The 16,750-nt window shown below is 42.9% G+C and overlaps 2 protein-coding genes across 2 annotated transcripts in view; one reads left to right on the top strand and one right to left on the bottom strand.

Annotated features, from left to right (window-relative positions):
* The window catches only part of LOC142589638 (deoxycytidylate deaminase), a 254,325-nt gene that overhangs the window by 119,563 nt on the left and 118,012 nt on the right, over nucleotides 1-16,750 (top strand). The gene's annotated exons all lie outside the window — the stretch shown is intronic.
* LOC142589635 (ornithine decarboxylase-like) overlaps nucleotides 14,467-16,750 on the bottom strand; it is a 40,794-nt gene continuing 38,510 nt past the window's right edge. Inside the window, exons 9-10 of the mRNA XM_075701156.1 lie at nucleotides 16,526-16,734; nucleotides 14,467-15,666 (exon numbers count right to left, since the gene is read on the bottom strand). Of these exons, the coding sequence (XP_075557271.1) occupies nucleotides 15,615-15,666; nucleotides 16,526-16,734 (261 nt within the window). The 3' untranslated portion in view covers nucleotides 14,467-15,614. The remainder of the gene's footprint in view (nucleotides 15,667-16,525; nucleotides 16,735-16,750) is intronic.

Below are 16,750 nucleotides of genomic sequence, written 5' to 3'. Positions count from 1 at the left end.
AGATTGTCGGAATAAACTCTGCACTCCCTATTACATAAGTGGATGCCTGGTGGTCCTGAATATGTTATTATCCATGTATGCATGTTGTTAGATTTCACCCCTATAAGTTTTGTACAATGAGTACTTGGGGATTCTTGATAAGGCAGCGTAGCTGCGCTTCATTCAACCCATGGATTCCTCAAGAGACATGATATTTATTGGCAAGTTCTACTGGGAGAGGCCACAACACTAAACTGAGTGTATGGGTAGAGTGAAGTGCTGTGCATAGAGCCAAACCAGCTGCCCAATAAAGGTCAGCACACTGGAACATGGTGGCTTTATACCAGACAACGAAGCTAAGCTCGAAGTATTCGACTTGTAGAATATTATAGAATTGCCATTTCGCATCCCCCAGAGGTGATTTGGGAGAGAAGTGAAGGCTGTATCGTAACCGTGTAACAATTGACAGCTGGCCTGCATTTTCGAGGAAAGAACAGATAATTATGTTTCAAACACATTTTCGTCACTCTTTTTCTGTTTAGACATGCTACATAAAGCTTTTATTATTTTGAGTAAGTTAGTAGTTTTTTTTCTGGGTGTATGATATCTATAAGGTTGCAACACTTTCAGTGCAACAATGTTAGTACCATATGTCTCAGTGGAAGCTTAAATCAACTAGGCGTGGCTGCGCATAGTTTCTGCATTCAAGTCTAGTTGGAGGTGCTTGCAAACAAGATTTTTATTTCTTACACTGTGACTTTGCCATTTGTAAACAAATTACTTATTTATGGTGTTCTCATACAAAGGTGTGTAAAAAAACCCTGCACACGTCTTCTCCGTTTGCCATGATTTCTTATCAATGTTTGCCATACAGTGTTGGCGTCTCTTATGACATGCTACATGCATTAAGTTTTGACTGCTGTGCAAGAAACAGTGGCCTCCTCACTTGACTGCACCAAAGGAGTGTGCAACTATTTGTTTTCTGTTGTCTGAGAAGTATGGCAAAGGCTTTTTTGCTAAGAACTGTTGTGGGCTGTGCTCTAAATTACACAGCAGTATGTGGCAGCCAAGGTGGAAGCCGCTGTGCTGAAGGAGTGAGCGGGCACCAGCCAATTTGTCACTGTCTTCTCAACAGCTTCATTGTGGCACATTTCATGTCCTTACCAGAAAGTGCCAAAAACGAAGAAACAAGCCGCACTGTGCTTCACTGGATGTGCTCGATAATGTTTTCGTCAAAAAGTCGCCCATCAATTGCTATTTACAGCACCGGGCCATGTTTGCCAGGGATTCAGACAACAAACTTCTGATCACTGCCTGCTCTCTTTTGGTGCAGTCAAAATAAATACTTGTGTCTCCTACAGCTGTCAAATCCAAAGCAATCTATCATGTCCAGACTTGAAGAGTAGTGAGTGTAAAGTCAAGAACCCCACACACTAAATGCTGATGAGATAGTGTAGCATACATTTTTTAAAGAACAGGAGTATGGATAATTTTGGCTTGCCCTCGTACAATGCAAAGGTGTATGTGCCTATACCGGATGTCCCAGCTAGCATACAGAAAGTTTAAAAAAAATTAAGCTTTCGGCACGAATGAAACCGCCATACATAGCTAGCAACCTAAAAAAGCTGCCAGTATTTTTTGTGTTCTAAGTGGCTAACAGGGATTAACTACTGATTAGTAATGTCCATGGCCACAATGTTAATACAAGGCCACTTGCAAAGCACATTTGGAAACATCACTTTGCACTGCTCATTTTTCAGCATATAAAAAAGGACACCACTTTTGCGTACGTAGGGTGCGGGCCATGGTGGCTTTTTTAAAAGCTTTCAGTGGCTTTCTTTGAAACTAAAAAGTATATACACGGTACCCCGTCAGAAATGGAAATGTTTTTAGATGTTCTCTACAAACCTCTTATTAACATTGCCATAAAGTTAGTATATTTTACTTGGTTACTCAATTATTATGAACACAAATATACTGGAGGCTTTTTCAGGTGGTTTCTAACCAAATCAACATGGTTTCGTCCATGCTGAAGTGTTCCCTTTCTTTTTTTGAACTTGCACCATGTTTGCTGGGACACCCAGTGTACATGCATACTTATGCATGCTTTCTACGGAGAAAGTGTTTGCACATACAACGAAAAAATGCACAACTTACTCGATAACGGAGAATCGTACACCGTAGTAACTAAGGGTCCCACAAGCGGCATTCAAAGCCAACTGGAAAAGGTGCTGTCATGTGTCTTCCCACTGGCCTGCCCTATGTACAACAAAGTATGCTATCATTTCTTATGCACAAATGATTCAGCCCTTGCAATCTATGGTCTCCCAAAGGTGCACAAAACAGGCCAATGGCGACCAATGGCGGACTTCACTCGTTCACTATTTTAGAAACTATCCGGATATCTGCACCAGGTACTGAGCCTAGTAGCTGGCTGCACCTCAACACATGTTGAGAATCCTTCAGCATTTGTGGAAACTGCGGGACCTTCATCTCAGTGATGATGATGTGATGTGTCGTTTGACGCAACCTCACTATTTACAAGTGTTCCCGTTGACTTGGTCATCAAGACATGCAAGAAAGCTCGTTCAAAGAATGCCACCCTTGCTGAGTGGACACCACTGGATCCTTCTGAGCTGTGAAAACTGCCCCGGTTTTGTTTAAGTAATACGTACTTCACCTACAACTCTAAAAATATACAAGCAATAACAAGGGACTGCTATGGGGGCATCGAAACCAGTGTGATGTAGGCACTGGAGCAAAAAGTTCTGACAGAGTTCAAACCTGTCCAAAAGTCTTTCTCCATTATGTGGATGACTGCTTTTGTATCCTGCAGAAGAACATCGACCAGTTGCTGCAAGGCCTCAATGCCATAGAACCATGTCATACAATTCACTGTGGAACCAGAACAGAAGAGGCAGTTGCCTTTTCTCGACGTACTTGTGAGTCGTTCTAATGGTGGCCTGTCTTTCTCCGTGTATTGGAAAATGACCCATACCGGTTGCTACCTCCACATTGCGTCCTGCCACTCAATCGGGCAGAAGACATCTGTTGTGTCGTCTTTGATTCTTCACGCCACCCACTTATGCTCTCATGAAGATGAACTCCAAAGAGAGCTTTTCACAATACGCCAAGAGCTGTCAAAGAATGGCTGTTCGGCTGACTTCGTGGGCAGAATCGAAAAACAGGTGCTGAATACTGAACCAGCACAAAAATGAGTTTATCAAAAACTGGCCAGCATTCCCTACATGCCTAGTGTCAGCGAAGCACTGTCACACATATTTTCAAAATATGACTTACGCATTGCGTATGTTCCATCCAACAAGCTCTGCAACCAGGTTTCAATGTGAAGGATCTCTTAGATGAACATAAGTTCCCAGGAGTAATCTATAAGGTTCCATGCAAAGACTGCAATTTCTGTTGCATTGGTAAGACTGGAAACTTCACTCAAAGAGCACAAATGTGATGTTCAAAATGGTTGCCACGTGTCCAACGCACTTGCTGAGCATGTACACAGTGCAATCATTGCTGAAAGAAACATGACCAACCAGACTCCTGCTTGAATCTCTGCTGATACAGATTGGAAATTTGCACAGGGGAGTTGGTGCAGTTGGTTATTAGTATTTTGCACCATTTATCTCTGCAGGAACTGATGGAAGAAAGGAAGGACATGGTGCAGGAAATGGTGCAGAAGAAAACAAGCACTAGCGCACTTGTTTTCTTGCTTGTGCAGTTGTGTCGGCTACAGATTTTCAGCGAAGGTGACCTGTATATCTGTCGCTGCTTGCTGGATGCATGTCAGCGCATGTACACCTTTCCGTACGCTTCTTGCTGCCTGCTGCTGCAGCAGCCACAGCAGCCACCGCCGAAATGCACGTTAAAAGGGCAAGGTAAAAAAATGCGGTAGGAAGAAAAAGAGCATTAGGAAGAACATGACGGCCTACGCGAGCCGCTAGGGAAAGCTTAGTAGGAGAGGAGGAACTTGTCGTTGATCTAGATACTTTATGGCTATGGTGCTCTGCTAAGCGTGATCACGCATTGTGCGGTAGGTCTTGCACGATGCTACCACTGTGGTCATAAGCAGTGATGACTGAACGACAGCCAGAAGCGGTAAGCGTAATAACGATACTTGGTGGCCGTGTCGCATTGAAACGGACGCCTCACCTACATCATTGCCTACATCGAAACATTTGCGTCATTGCTTTACTTCTATAACATATTGTATTGTTAGTGCTTGGTTTGAATAACGTTGGCTTTATCATTTGTGTAAACAAAAAAAGCAAAATAAAGGAACAATTCATTTGCACAAACACCAATCTCGAAGGCCATGCCTTTTCGTAATGCATCAGCCGAGAAAGGTGCATTATGCAACCTCCTTAGAAAGATTGTGGAACCCGAATGACATATTTTTCCACGTGTTTGGCAAATAGGAAACACGCCGGGTGTCCATGGAACAGCCGTGACGCCACTCACAGAATGTCATAGATTATTATCCAGAATTAGAAATTGGTATTCTGGGCCAGCCTACTGTGATTCGATACAACTGACAACTGCGTTGCCACTTCTCCATAGAGTTTGGTGTTGTACTACCATAACCTCCTCTATAAAAGAGAGCAGGTACGTAGCCAGGAGGGGGGGGGGGAAGGAGGCGGCCCGCCGACCCTCCCCAAATTAAGCAGCAGAAATCACAGGTACGCCTTATTTCATTTCTCTTTTGCGGGTTTACGCGTCTTTATGGCTCATGGTGGGCATTATTCACAATTGTACTAGTAAAGGTAAAAACCCTCCTCCCTCTATTGCATAGAAAGGTTACCTTCGGTGCCCCCCCCCCTCCCCCCCCCAAAAAATAATAATCCTGGTTACGTGCCTGAGCGCCAGCAAAAATCTCCAAGGCCGTGCTTTCGCTTACCCTACCTGCAGCCTGCAGTGGAGCGTCTTAGTCATCATCATCATTATCGTTAATTGAACTAGGAAGCTGAGGATTAAATACCTACAGCCGAGGGAGGGGGTCCAACGTGGTTCTAGTGTGGGAAAGGAGGTGAAGGAGACGGAAAGAAAAATGTGGGAAGAAAGAATGCTCGGAAAGCCAGTGCTATCTATGTATAGCACACAAAAACAGGAGATAAAGAGAGAGCTCTTATTTGATAACTCGCGGGGCAGCTCACTATTATTCGAAGCTAGGACGGGGGTTTTGAGAACGAAAACACACGGCTAAATTTGAAGACGTGGACCTTTTGTGCACAGTTTGCGGAGCCGAAATTGAGACTACAGAGCATATAGTGCTGAGATGCACAGACCTTCACCCGACTCTGGCTGAGGGAACAGTGACAGATACAGATATGGAAGGGGCATTAGGTTTTGCCGGGGAACGAGGGCAAATAGACGAGAAAAGAGTGGCAGTAACGAAGGGGAGGCTAGAGGATTGGTGGAGGAAGTCAAGGGAGAGATAATACCATAAATCGGGGAGCTAGTGTTTCCTATACTATTTTAGATATTTATTTTGGGGAGAGGAGGTGAGGGAAAACTAGTTTAAGGAGAAGGGGATATAAAGAAAAAAAATAGGAGGGGGAGCAAAAGGCTAGGTGGCGCCAGCCGCCGCCCGTTACAAAGGGTGTAGCCGCCATCCATCCATCCATCCACCCATTGGCGGGAGTTACAGGTGGTGGTTGGTGGTGGTCAACGTTACTAGATTACCTCTTGGTGGCGGTGGTGGTGATTGAAGGTTAGACAATGGTTAGTTCCAACAGCGCCTCCTGTGTTTCCACTCGTTCCACTCCCTCGGCAAACTTTGGTCCAAGTATATTGTCGGCGATGGCTTCAGCAAGTACTCAAGCAGTATTCGGCTATGGTAGCAGCCTCGACTGGCGGCCCACTTCGTTTGTGAGCATGAAAGAGTTCCTCACCGCGGAATTTAACCAGAACGTGTTGTTAATGAGTGCTAAGATTGCACAAGCCTTTGCTGAAGGAGGTGGCCATGTCCACGGCACTGCTGTTTCTGCGTCCAACTCGGACTGCACCCTGGTTTTCAACTTCATCATCATCATCATCATCATCATCATCATCATCAGCCTGGTTACGCCCACTGCAGGGCAAAGGCCTCTCCCATACTTCTCCAACAACCCCGGTCATGTACTAATTGTGGCCATGCCGTCCCTGCAAACTTCTTAATCTCATCCGCCCACCTAACTTTCTGCCGCCCCCTGCTACGCTTCCCTTCCCTTGGGATCCAGTCCGTAACCCTTATTGACCATCGGTTATCTTCCCTCCTCATTACATGTCCTGCCCATGCCCATTTCTTTTTCTTGATTTCAACTAAGATGTCATTAACTCGCGTTTGTTCCCTCACCCAATCTGCTCTTTTCTTATCCCTTAACGTTACACCTATCATTCTTCTTTCCATAGCTCGTTGTGTCGTCCTCAATTTGAGTAGAACCCTTTTCGTAAGCCTCCAGGTTTCTGCCCCGTAGGTGAGTACTGGTAAGACACTTTCAACTTAACCAGAGCGATTAACGACTTCGTGAAGGACCTCTCCATGCAGCAAACATTGTCAGGAGAAGGAGCAGCAAGAGGCCTACAACTGTTGGCTGCTGCTGCCCTCAGTGTGAATAACAATGCACCGGAAAATCCACAGCCATGTATGTGGACGCTACATGACTGGGATGATTTCTGTCTTCGGCTTGGTGGCCGAGGTCGCCAGAAACGTCGGGATAGGTTTGGCAGTCCATACTACTTATACGGACGCCTGGTGGTCCCACAGCTTTGTTATTACCCAAATACTAATGCCGTTCACTTTCGCCCTTGTATAATCAAGGGTTTGCACGATGAGTTCTTGGACCTTCTTCATAAAGCAGTGAAGCTGCGCTTCATTCATCCCACAGATTCCTCGAGCAACTTGGAATTTGAAGGAGACTTCTATTGGGAAAGGCCAGAACGCAAGTTTATGTGTATGGGTAGTGAAGTACTGTACGTAGGGCGCGACACGCTACCCATCGAAGTCAGCGTATTGGAAGATGACGGCTTCATAACAGACAACAAAGTTGAGCTGGAAGTTTTCCATTCGTAACCCATCATGAAGAAGCATTTCCCCCTGCGAGCTATTGCAGAATCCTACAGAGGCAATCTTAAAGAGAAGACTCATGACTGGTAAGGACTGACAGCCGACCTGTTGCCATAGCAAAGACAGATAATTATGTTGCATGCAGATCATTCTCACTAGCCTTCTTCATTTAAGTTGCTGTGTGCTTCTGAAGATTTTTTTTTTTTTCGCAATCTAAAAATTTGAAACTCGTTCAGTGCGACAAAGTTTGCGCTGAGTTACTGCATCTAGCTCAACAGCAATGTGCTCACTTGAAGAAGGACTTTTTTGGATTGTTACCTTGTGGCTTTGTCATTCGTAAACAAACGCATAAGTTGTTGATGCTGTGTGCACGCAAGGCTAAGTAAAAAATTACCTGTACTTTTGTTCTCTAAAGAAGTACCTTCACTGTTACGTCTCAGCACCATTTTTATGTGCCATCGCTCTCACCTGTTGCTGCTGTGCAAGTTTGGACGTGCTGCATGTATTAAGTTTTGGTTGCCTCATTTGTCAGCACTCAAGGGACAACAGTGCTCTGTGACTGGTCTTCTGTACTTCGAAGTTGGGGTTTTACAAGTTTTCTGATGCAAATAACTGTTGCTGGCTTTGCTTAGCAGCCGAATATTACACAGCTGTGCGTGCATAGCATTCATGATGGAAGCTGCCATGCCGTAGTATTGGGTGAGCACCTGCCGGATTGTTTTCTATCTACCAGTTTTGCTGGCACACACTTCACGTTTCCACCAAGCCACTGGCAAAAGTGAAAAAGTGCACTGCACAGAGGTTCTCGGGATGTGGTCTTCAATGTTGTCTTTGCGACCAAGCCACCCACCACTATCTGCAGAGTCGGTCAGTGAAAACTAACTACTGCATGCTGTTCTTTGGTGCTGACAAGGGGGTCAGTTGTTGTCTTCCAGTGCTGTCAGAACAAGTTATGTGAAGGAGTGTGGCTAAAACATATGCAGCAGTGGCTGAAAAGGCAGTGAGTCCACATGGAAAGTGCTGATAGGACAGTGCTGCATATACATTTGTTTTTTTAGAAAACAGGAGTGTGGATTGTTTTGCGCTGCCTCCGTACAATGCACAGGCGTATGTGCCTATACAAGATGTTCCACATAACTTGAGGCAAACTTTAAATATTAGCAGATGCTACATAGCTGGACAGAACCAAGGTAATGTTGTTTGCCATCGCTTGGAGAGATATCATTTTTTTGCTTTCCACCTGATTAGAAAATTAGTCTTTACTAATCAATCAACTTCTCAAATATTATATTTAGATGGAAAATGTCAATGAGAAAATTGTAGAACAACATGAGAAACTCCCAACGCAGCTTTCTGTTGCTCAATGCGGGCTACATAATATGTTTTTTTCGAGCATGAAAGAAGTCCACAAATACACGCAAAGTGCTTCAAGCGGCCAGTCGCATGGCAATTTCGCATGTATTCGCGAGCTTCCTTCACGCTTGGAAAAGCACTTTTATGTTGCACATATTGAGCAGCAGAAAGCTGCATTGGGAGTTTTTCATCTTGCTCTACAATTTTCTCGTTGGCACTTTGCATCCAGTTTTATTAATTGGGAAGCTTATTAATTAAGACTAATGATCCAATTAGGCATAAAGCAAAACATAATTTGAGTATCTTCAAGCGACGGCAAACAACATTCCCATGGTTCGGCCCAGCTATGTGGCATTTGCATATTTTTAAAGTTTGGCTCAAGTTGCGTGAAGCACTCTGTATGCTGAGTGTCTCAGCCAGCATGGAGCAAGTTTTAAAGGGACTGACAACCGAGTTTAGGGACCCAGCTTTTATGTCACAACGAAAAGCTCATCCTTGCAAGTGTTCATACCTGCAGCGTTTACTGTGAAAAGTGCATGGAAATTTTGTAAGCAAGATTTTTCGCTTTGACCAATGTAAAGGATAGGAGTCCAGATTGCAGCAACACTAAAAAGAGCGCTGCAGATAGCCTTACTTGCAGATTGGGAAAGCAGAACAATGGATGGCTTTCACAAGGGTGAGGGTAACTTTTGTTAACCATCTGCATTTTGACCTTTTCAGCCACTTCTGAAAATAAAAAAGCTCCTGCAATAAATTGCCACATCTGTGGCTGTTTCAAATCCTAGTGTTAGCGGCAATGTGGGGCCCTCTGTTGGGCATAGCCACGAGTTCTGACAGCACCAGTTATTTGCTCATAAGAATAGAAGATTTAGCTGTACATTGCAAGTTACAGAAAAACTCAATAGAAAAAATGTATTCCGTTTCAGTGTTAAATATAGGCCCAGGAGCCGCTTACACCAATAGAATGCAACATGGTAGGCCACCCAATTTGTTGCCATGCTTTTGCCGTGTGGGGCCACCAAAGTAATTTTTCTCCACTTGTGAAGAGTTAAAACTGCAAATCTTGGTTTAATGAGGAAAACAGTGCTCGTTTGAGTCACTACAAGGCACGATCTTTCCATCAATAATGGGGCATCTCAGTTCATGTCCTGGACTGTTTGTCCCTTTAAAAACAAGCAAAGCCTTCTCTCCAAATAAAAACCAACTGCATATTTTTAGCAAGATCTTAAAGAAGCGTACTATATTTTTCGTGTTCGTAGTAAGTAATTAGCAGCAATTAATTCTCTACCCTTTTAACTCTATGGCCAGAATGTCAATAAAGAGTTTGTAGACCACATTTGAAAACATTGCTCTTTGCAGCGTGCTACCTTTTACATGAATTTCTCTTGTGAAATTTATAAAAGAACCACTCCAGCATGCAAGTGGTGGGCTTCAGCAGCTTTTTATAGGTTTCAGGCACTTTCTTTAAAGCTTGGAAAAAATAACATGTTGCTAACAAATTTAAGTGATCTTATAAAATGTGCTCTACAAATCTTGCATGGACATTGTGACCATGCTGTTAAAGATAGGTTTGCTGAATATTACTAACCAGGAAGGGGGGGGGGGGGGCTAAATTGTTAAATACCCATGACATACTGGAAACTTCTTTTAGGAGGTTGATAACAACATGCAAATGATTTTGTCCACGTGGAAAGTGTGATCTTTTTTACTTGCTCTTAGCATCTTGTATACTGGGTCCACTTTTTATTAGTTCTTATTATCCAACAACATGCAATCTATTGAGAAATCAAGCAGATTGGTACATAGTAGTATTGGCATAGTTAAGTATTGGTACAAACAACAAAGATAACTTATACAAAGCATAAAATTACAGGTTAGATTAAGAGATTTCAATTTTTTAAAAATTGTCTATATGCACTCAACAATGTAGATGCAAGCATGCCCTTTGTGTCTAATCAGCTGCCCAATGCCAAAAGTATGTAGTGTAAATGGTACAAGAACAAGTTTACACAGCAAATATATAAAGATAGGTCTCAAGCATTGTCTATGCGCAGAAGAAACAGCTGCAGACATTCAAAGTTAAGCTGTGAAGAAATGTACTTTGAATGCTGTGTGTGTGTGTGCACACATTTGAGACAGGCACTTTATCTCACTGTATGTTTGCGACTACGTAATCGCACTTCAATATTTTTCATTTTTGTGTGTTTATTTCTCTCTTTCTCTTTTTTCTGAACAATGTGAAGCTAGAGTCTACTTCCTAAGGGTCCATTTTCAGCAGCTACCTCAATCGCCCATCTCTGTGGGTCAGTTCAGTACAACTTGTTGATCATGGATCTCTTCCACAGAGGCTAAGCATTATACTGTTGTGTAGTAAAAATATTTCTACTACTACAAAATGCATGCAAAAGACAGTGCCAAAGTATGTTACTCCATGGGTAACATGGAGTAACATGGGTTACTCCATGTTACTCCCAAAGTATGATACTCCATGGGTGCGATTACTCGAGTGCCATACAATGTCGCTACAAATATGGACACTAAAGGGGATATGAACTCTGATCTAAGTGTATGAGCCAAAACTATGCTGACGTCGCATGAACTGTAGAAAGTGGAAATTAAAGTATGCGCATAAGTTGGTCCCTAAACTGACACATTTAATTCCGTGAGCACTGTACTTGTATTGCTTTATATGCTGAGAGTTTCACTTATGTAAAAGCAATAAAACTGTTTTATTGACGAGCTTATGAATGGGTGAACTACAATGCAGTACTGCTTCATGTAGCATTCGCAGTACGAAAATAAAGCCATGCAAAACTTGACTGTGTTGTGAATGCATGCCTTTCCATAGCATGAAGCCGTATGAATAGTCAGTTTTCCAGCATTCTAAGCTTATGTAGGACTCTCTCAAGCAGTGGTGCGCCAACGGGGAGGGAGCTTGGGGATTGTAAACCCCTCCTTCCTTGAACGTTCGTTTTTCGGCTTCGGTCTGTGCAGATATGTACATAGATAATATGTACTAATAAATACCATCACAATATCAAAAATTGGGCAAAGGGCAGAGCACGGAAAGTGATAGCAAGGCCTAGCGTTGCCGTCAAGTTATTCAGACAGTGTTTCAATATGCAGGGACACTGCATGCAATGCAGTACTCTGCAGCAGGAACAGTGCTCTGGCAGCTACCAGGCGTCTCACAATGATGGCACGACGAGCAGGTGCCGCAGCTCAATAATGGTGCACGAGTGAGACCGATGGGCCAGCTAGTCGACGTTTGGTCTTACGTAGGAATGTTAGTGTTTGTGTTCGTAAGGCTTATGCCAGAAGCAAAAGGTAGGAGGCTGCCCCAGTTGCACTGTGGAGCCAGAGTTTCCCAAAGTTTGTGACGAAATGCATTGGTGTTCCATTAATCTTAGCTTCGATGTATTTAGGTAAAAAAGTAAAACGAACAAGAGAGCTTTTTCTACTTCAAGAATGACAGTGCACAAGACTGGTGGTAGTCTAAAAATTTTTTCCAGGTATGTGCTTTGCAAAATCGCTAGCTTCCATTCATGTTTTGCTATATGTGTGCAAAATAATCAGTTTAAAAGTTGATTAGTTAAATTTTGTCAAACAATTATGCCTTTCAATTTTTAGTGTAACTAATGTGCACCTCTGAAAATAATTCAGCTCAATGAGTAGATTTGTGCTGTATGCTCCAGGCAATATTTCAAAATTCTGTTTATGTTAAAGAAGACAGTAGGCTAATTAAGGCAAGAAAAAGTTTGTGTGTGCTCAAATGCACTGGACTGAGTGCATGCTTCTTGAGCAAATTCTTGTCACAGGAGTGACAGAGCACCACCATTGAAAGGCAGTGTCATCCTTTGTCGAGAGATGACGCTGTGCTCGAGTTGGTGTAGTTGAAGCGCATTTGTGAATATAGTTGGGGTTAAGATACACTAGGCCTCACAAAGTATGTGCGAAAGTGACAGCAACGCAATGTGGGCATGCACTATATACATTACGTGAAGCTTAAATCTGCAACAGCAGGACAAGTCACTACTGTGTTCAAGCCAATGCATAAAAGGCAAGAGCATACTTACTGGAGGCACTTTTGTATTTGTATGTACTTGTGAATGAAAGGTAAACCATGCCAACCGCACAGAAACGAGCAAGTACTTAAAGAAGCAGAGTTGGACAGATCACGCAATACTTTGACCAGAAAATCAATGGTCTGTCAAGGGATGGAATGGTTACCAACAGGAGGAAAGTGTGGTCTGAGAAAGAGCATTATGGTAGGTGGCGAGGTTACCTATATTAGGAAATTTGTAGGCATCGGATCAGGTCGGCTCGTGAAGGAGAGGGGTTGCTGGGACAGGCCTTTATTCTGCAGCAAGCACTGTATAGGTTGTTGATGGCAGGCAGTGGACTTTCAGGGGTGTCTTTCATCCTGTAGGCGAAACAGGTGCTCGCCTAAGTGGCACTTTGGGATGGGCGCCAGCACATCTCGTTACCCCTTGCACCTCTTTACCAGCACATTTAACCAGCAGTCCACAGAGGTTAGATTCTAGTGGATGCTAACTGGATTTAATTTTGTTGTTTTATATGTTCCTTCTTTACTGTTCACGGAACAGTAAACTGATCCAACGAAACTTTCATGCTTTTTCCATCACAATATAATGCCTCATAAAATAACATTCCAGTTTTTAAGTAAATACATCCAAATTTTGGCGACAGGGTGGCGAATTAAGTTGAATTTGCCCAAAGTGGCAAAGTACACCTAAATGCTGCTGTGGACTTGCAGTCAGTCAAATTCACAAAGGATCTGATAAGGGAAACAGCAGAGAAGAAAAAAAAACGGTATCTGACAAATCATTGTCAGGATAGTTGCAATCTTTTTCTCTCGGCAAGCAATGCTGCACTTTCATCACATGTACAGGTAGCCAAGTTTTATATTAGCATATGCCTCAATAATCCTTCTACTGTTGCGCTTTCTTCTTGTCCACAAATTGCAATGCTGTTGATGGAGGAACCGCTATAACGGCTTGGTGGCTATGACATTCTACTGCAGGACTTTAGGTTGTGGGCTTGATTTCCAGCTATAGCAGTTGCATTTTGATCGAGGCAAAAACATCCTGGGCATATAAAAAAAACTCGGGTAGTCAAAATTAATCCGGAGCACTGCGCTATGATTCCCCTCATTGCCCAACTGTTGCTTTGGGACATCAAGCCCCTCAAATCAGTCAATCAACGCTGGTGGATAAAGTGCAGCTGGGCTTTTTACATTGCAAGGGCAAATCTTATCCCGTGCCCAATGGTAGTAAGTATCAGTGTTCTTGCAACCTATCACTCATGAAAAATTGGTTGCATGGTGTCGCTCATATGCTGCTTTTTCATCTGGAATGCATTCTTTGCAAATATGGGTAGTTGGAACTTCTGTATCATTCACTCTTTTACTGTTTGATTTTTGTTAATTGCTTCATAGGTATTTGTTAGTCTGCATTCTTTGAAACATGCAATTCACTAAAAAGACTGTGCTTGACGAATTCTGGCTAATTAAAAAAGGGAAGTGTCAGCTTGGAACCAACATTTCTATCAAGAGCCCCCGACTAAAGCAAGTCTGCAATATAGTTGTTAGCTGGACTTAATGGTACAATGACATACTATGGCAAAGAGTGTGAAAGCAGGATTAAGTACACGGTAGCAATCCGGAATGTTTCTCTATACCCTTTAACTTCATTTTCCTCCATTCTTCCAAGCCTACTACGTTCACTGTATTTAGGCATAAGATAAATGAGCATTACTCTGTCTGAAGAAGAAAAAAAACCTCTCTCCATAGTTGAGTAGGGGCATGAGGAAATTCTAAAATGGAGGTTAATATGTCGCAAGTAGTTAGTTAACGGAACAGACTGCACAGGCACTGTGGCATCTCTTTCCTTAATCATTTTCATGGCTTGCCATAAAGAAACAAGTCTGCTTGTTGAAGCGTTTGGTCATTGCTGATGACTTCAACAGTCTTAAACTTTCTGTTAATGCTCTGTCCTTCTTGTACTTGGTTTCACCAGGACTTCATTGTAGCATTCATTATGCGATGAAAGACACACTCATTTTAAACAAAATCTTTATTGAGGCAGCCAGCAGGACAACTGCTTCTGTGCTGTGCACAGTCAAACAGCATAAAATCTATTTTCATAGTTTTTTGTTTAAACGCTCAACAAGTAAATCTCATTGCTCCTTGATCCTGGCTAGCCGGATGTTCTTGTGAAACAAATCGAGATAATCCTGTAATTTCAGCAGTCCTTGCCTTTTAAGCTATACTTCCAGTTTATATTTTCATCTATGATTGACTTTTTGTCTTGCTGAGTGGTAAACAACTACCAGTCTCATTGTTAACTTATTCCATCAAGGGCAAACCGTCACTGTTTACCATTATATTGAGCGTTGGTGTTTAAAAATCCTGCTGGGAAGAATCGTACGAATTATTATCCTGAGTCACTTGTATAAAGCTTGCAAAAAAGATAAAAATTAATATAGTATGTCAAATAAGTTCGGAAATTTGCAAGGCAGACAAATATTCACGAAAGGAGACAATTGCCATCCACCAAAAAGTATCACAAAGCTACAAAGGAAACACATGGGTTTTACAGAAGGAAAGCTTCACAGTTCAAGAAAAATTTATCGTGGTAAACGGATTGACCCTGGGACCAGCGCCTGTCCGGGGTGCCCGCTTTATCACACATGCTAGCAGGTTGCTGAGCGATGACAATTTGACCTGCGACTTGAAGCGTAGTCCTGAATATTGCAAATAATTTCTGTACAAATGCTTCCTCTTTAGCTTTGTACTACTACTCAGTGGGTGACAGTTTCGCTCTTTCATGAAAGAAAGTACCATGCGATAGCTAAACATCATCGCAGCTGTCATTCTCCAGGTGTTGCAACTCTCCTCTTTACACACTGACACTGCAAAAGAAATCTCGCGAACAGTCTAAATGCCGGCTTTGCGCTTAAAGGACAGTTGGCTAATTCTAGCTTCAGTGGAACCCTCTCCTGCCCTTCAACAGGTCGTTCGAATTTGTCTTTGGAGCATTTTTGTTTGTTGGTCCTTTTCCGAACGCCACCATTGTGTGCAAGTGGGCCCCTCGCGTGTGGCAGTCACGCCAGATCTTGCAGTCATCGTCTGGACCATGTGACTTTGGAGGTCACTTTGACAGTATAAAAACTTGAGTACTGTGTAGGAATGAGTAGGGCCCTGTCAAGCGGTGTCCAGAATGGAAAGGATGAGCTTCTTTCTCCGCAGGTGGTCCCTGGAAGAGCAAAATGCAAGAAACAGACTTTGTTAAAAAAGAATTGAACTGAATCTTTTAAGCATTGCCATTCAAAGTGGCTGATGATATGCGAACTAGGATAGAAGATAAAATATTTTGCCAGAATTGCCTATCTGATTGAACCACTTACGTATTTAATCAGAAAGTAAAGGGCAATTCTCCTCACTTCTCAGGTTAAATGGTGGATAGTGGTGGAGGTGGCCAAATGGTTTCTGCACTACTACCACATGCTATACAAGAATCTCAGTTGTCAATGATGAGTAGGGCTTCCTTTGAAATGGGGTGGTGGCAGCACCATTACAGTCCACTACAGGCCAGTATATTCAAGATCTTATGCATTGTTAATGTCACTACATGTTCCAGTTTCCACTCCTTAGTGTCTACGATAAGCACATGATTACGCTATGCTGTGTCAATTTGCTGATATTTATTCAATGTCGCTGTATACTTCTGTGGTGTTAATCTTTTAAACACATCTTGCCAATGTTCACTCTGCCGATGCTTGCCCTCCGATTACTGCCTCTGAAGCTTAAGGCTTCATGGAGACCAACCACATTTTTGTCTGCTTCTGAATGTACCCTCCGACATTGCAGAAAAATATGTGTGCGAGTGCCTCCACTGTATTTTTACATGTTGCACAAAACTTATCTTTGGTAAGCCTTTTATAACTGCATTCTTAGATAGCATGCTCTAACCTCAATAACAAGTGAACTTCCCTTCGAGTTACCCATTACCTTTGAAATTTCTTCGTTATTTTTGAGTGAGCTATGCATCATGTACAGTGCCCTTTTTGTTTTCGAACATGCAGCCTGTCTATTCTGCAGTTTGTACTACTCACTCGACAATCTTGCTTGCGCGGTAGTGCACATCCGCATTGGGAAAGCCGTTGAACGGAGAGTTGATGGTGATTGTGTAGGCACCCATGTTCTCAAAATAGAGCCACTCGCCAACTGCCAGATCAGGAAGCTTGCAGACGGCCTTGATCTTGTCCACGCCGTCACAGGTGATGCCCCACACAATGCTAGAGAGCAGTGGCCCTTCACCATCCTGCAATATGTGTTTG

Source organism: Dermacentor variabilis, chromosome 8 (genome assembly GCF_050947875.1).
Source record: "Dermacentor variabilis isolate Ectoservices chromosome 8, ASM5094787v1, whole genome shotgun sequence".
Classification (NCBI taxonomy): Eukaryota; Metazoa; Arthropoda; class Arachnida; order Ixodida; family Ixodidae; genus Dermacentor; species Dermacentor variabilis.
Note: the sequence above shows the minus strand (reverse complement) of the source record. Positions and strands in the feature narration are given on the sequence as shown.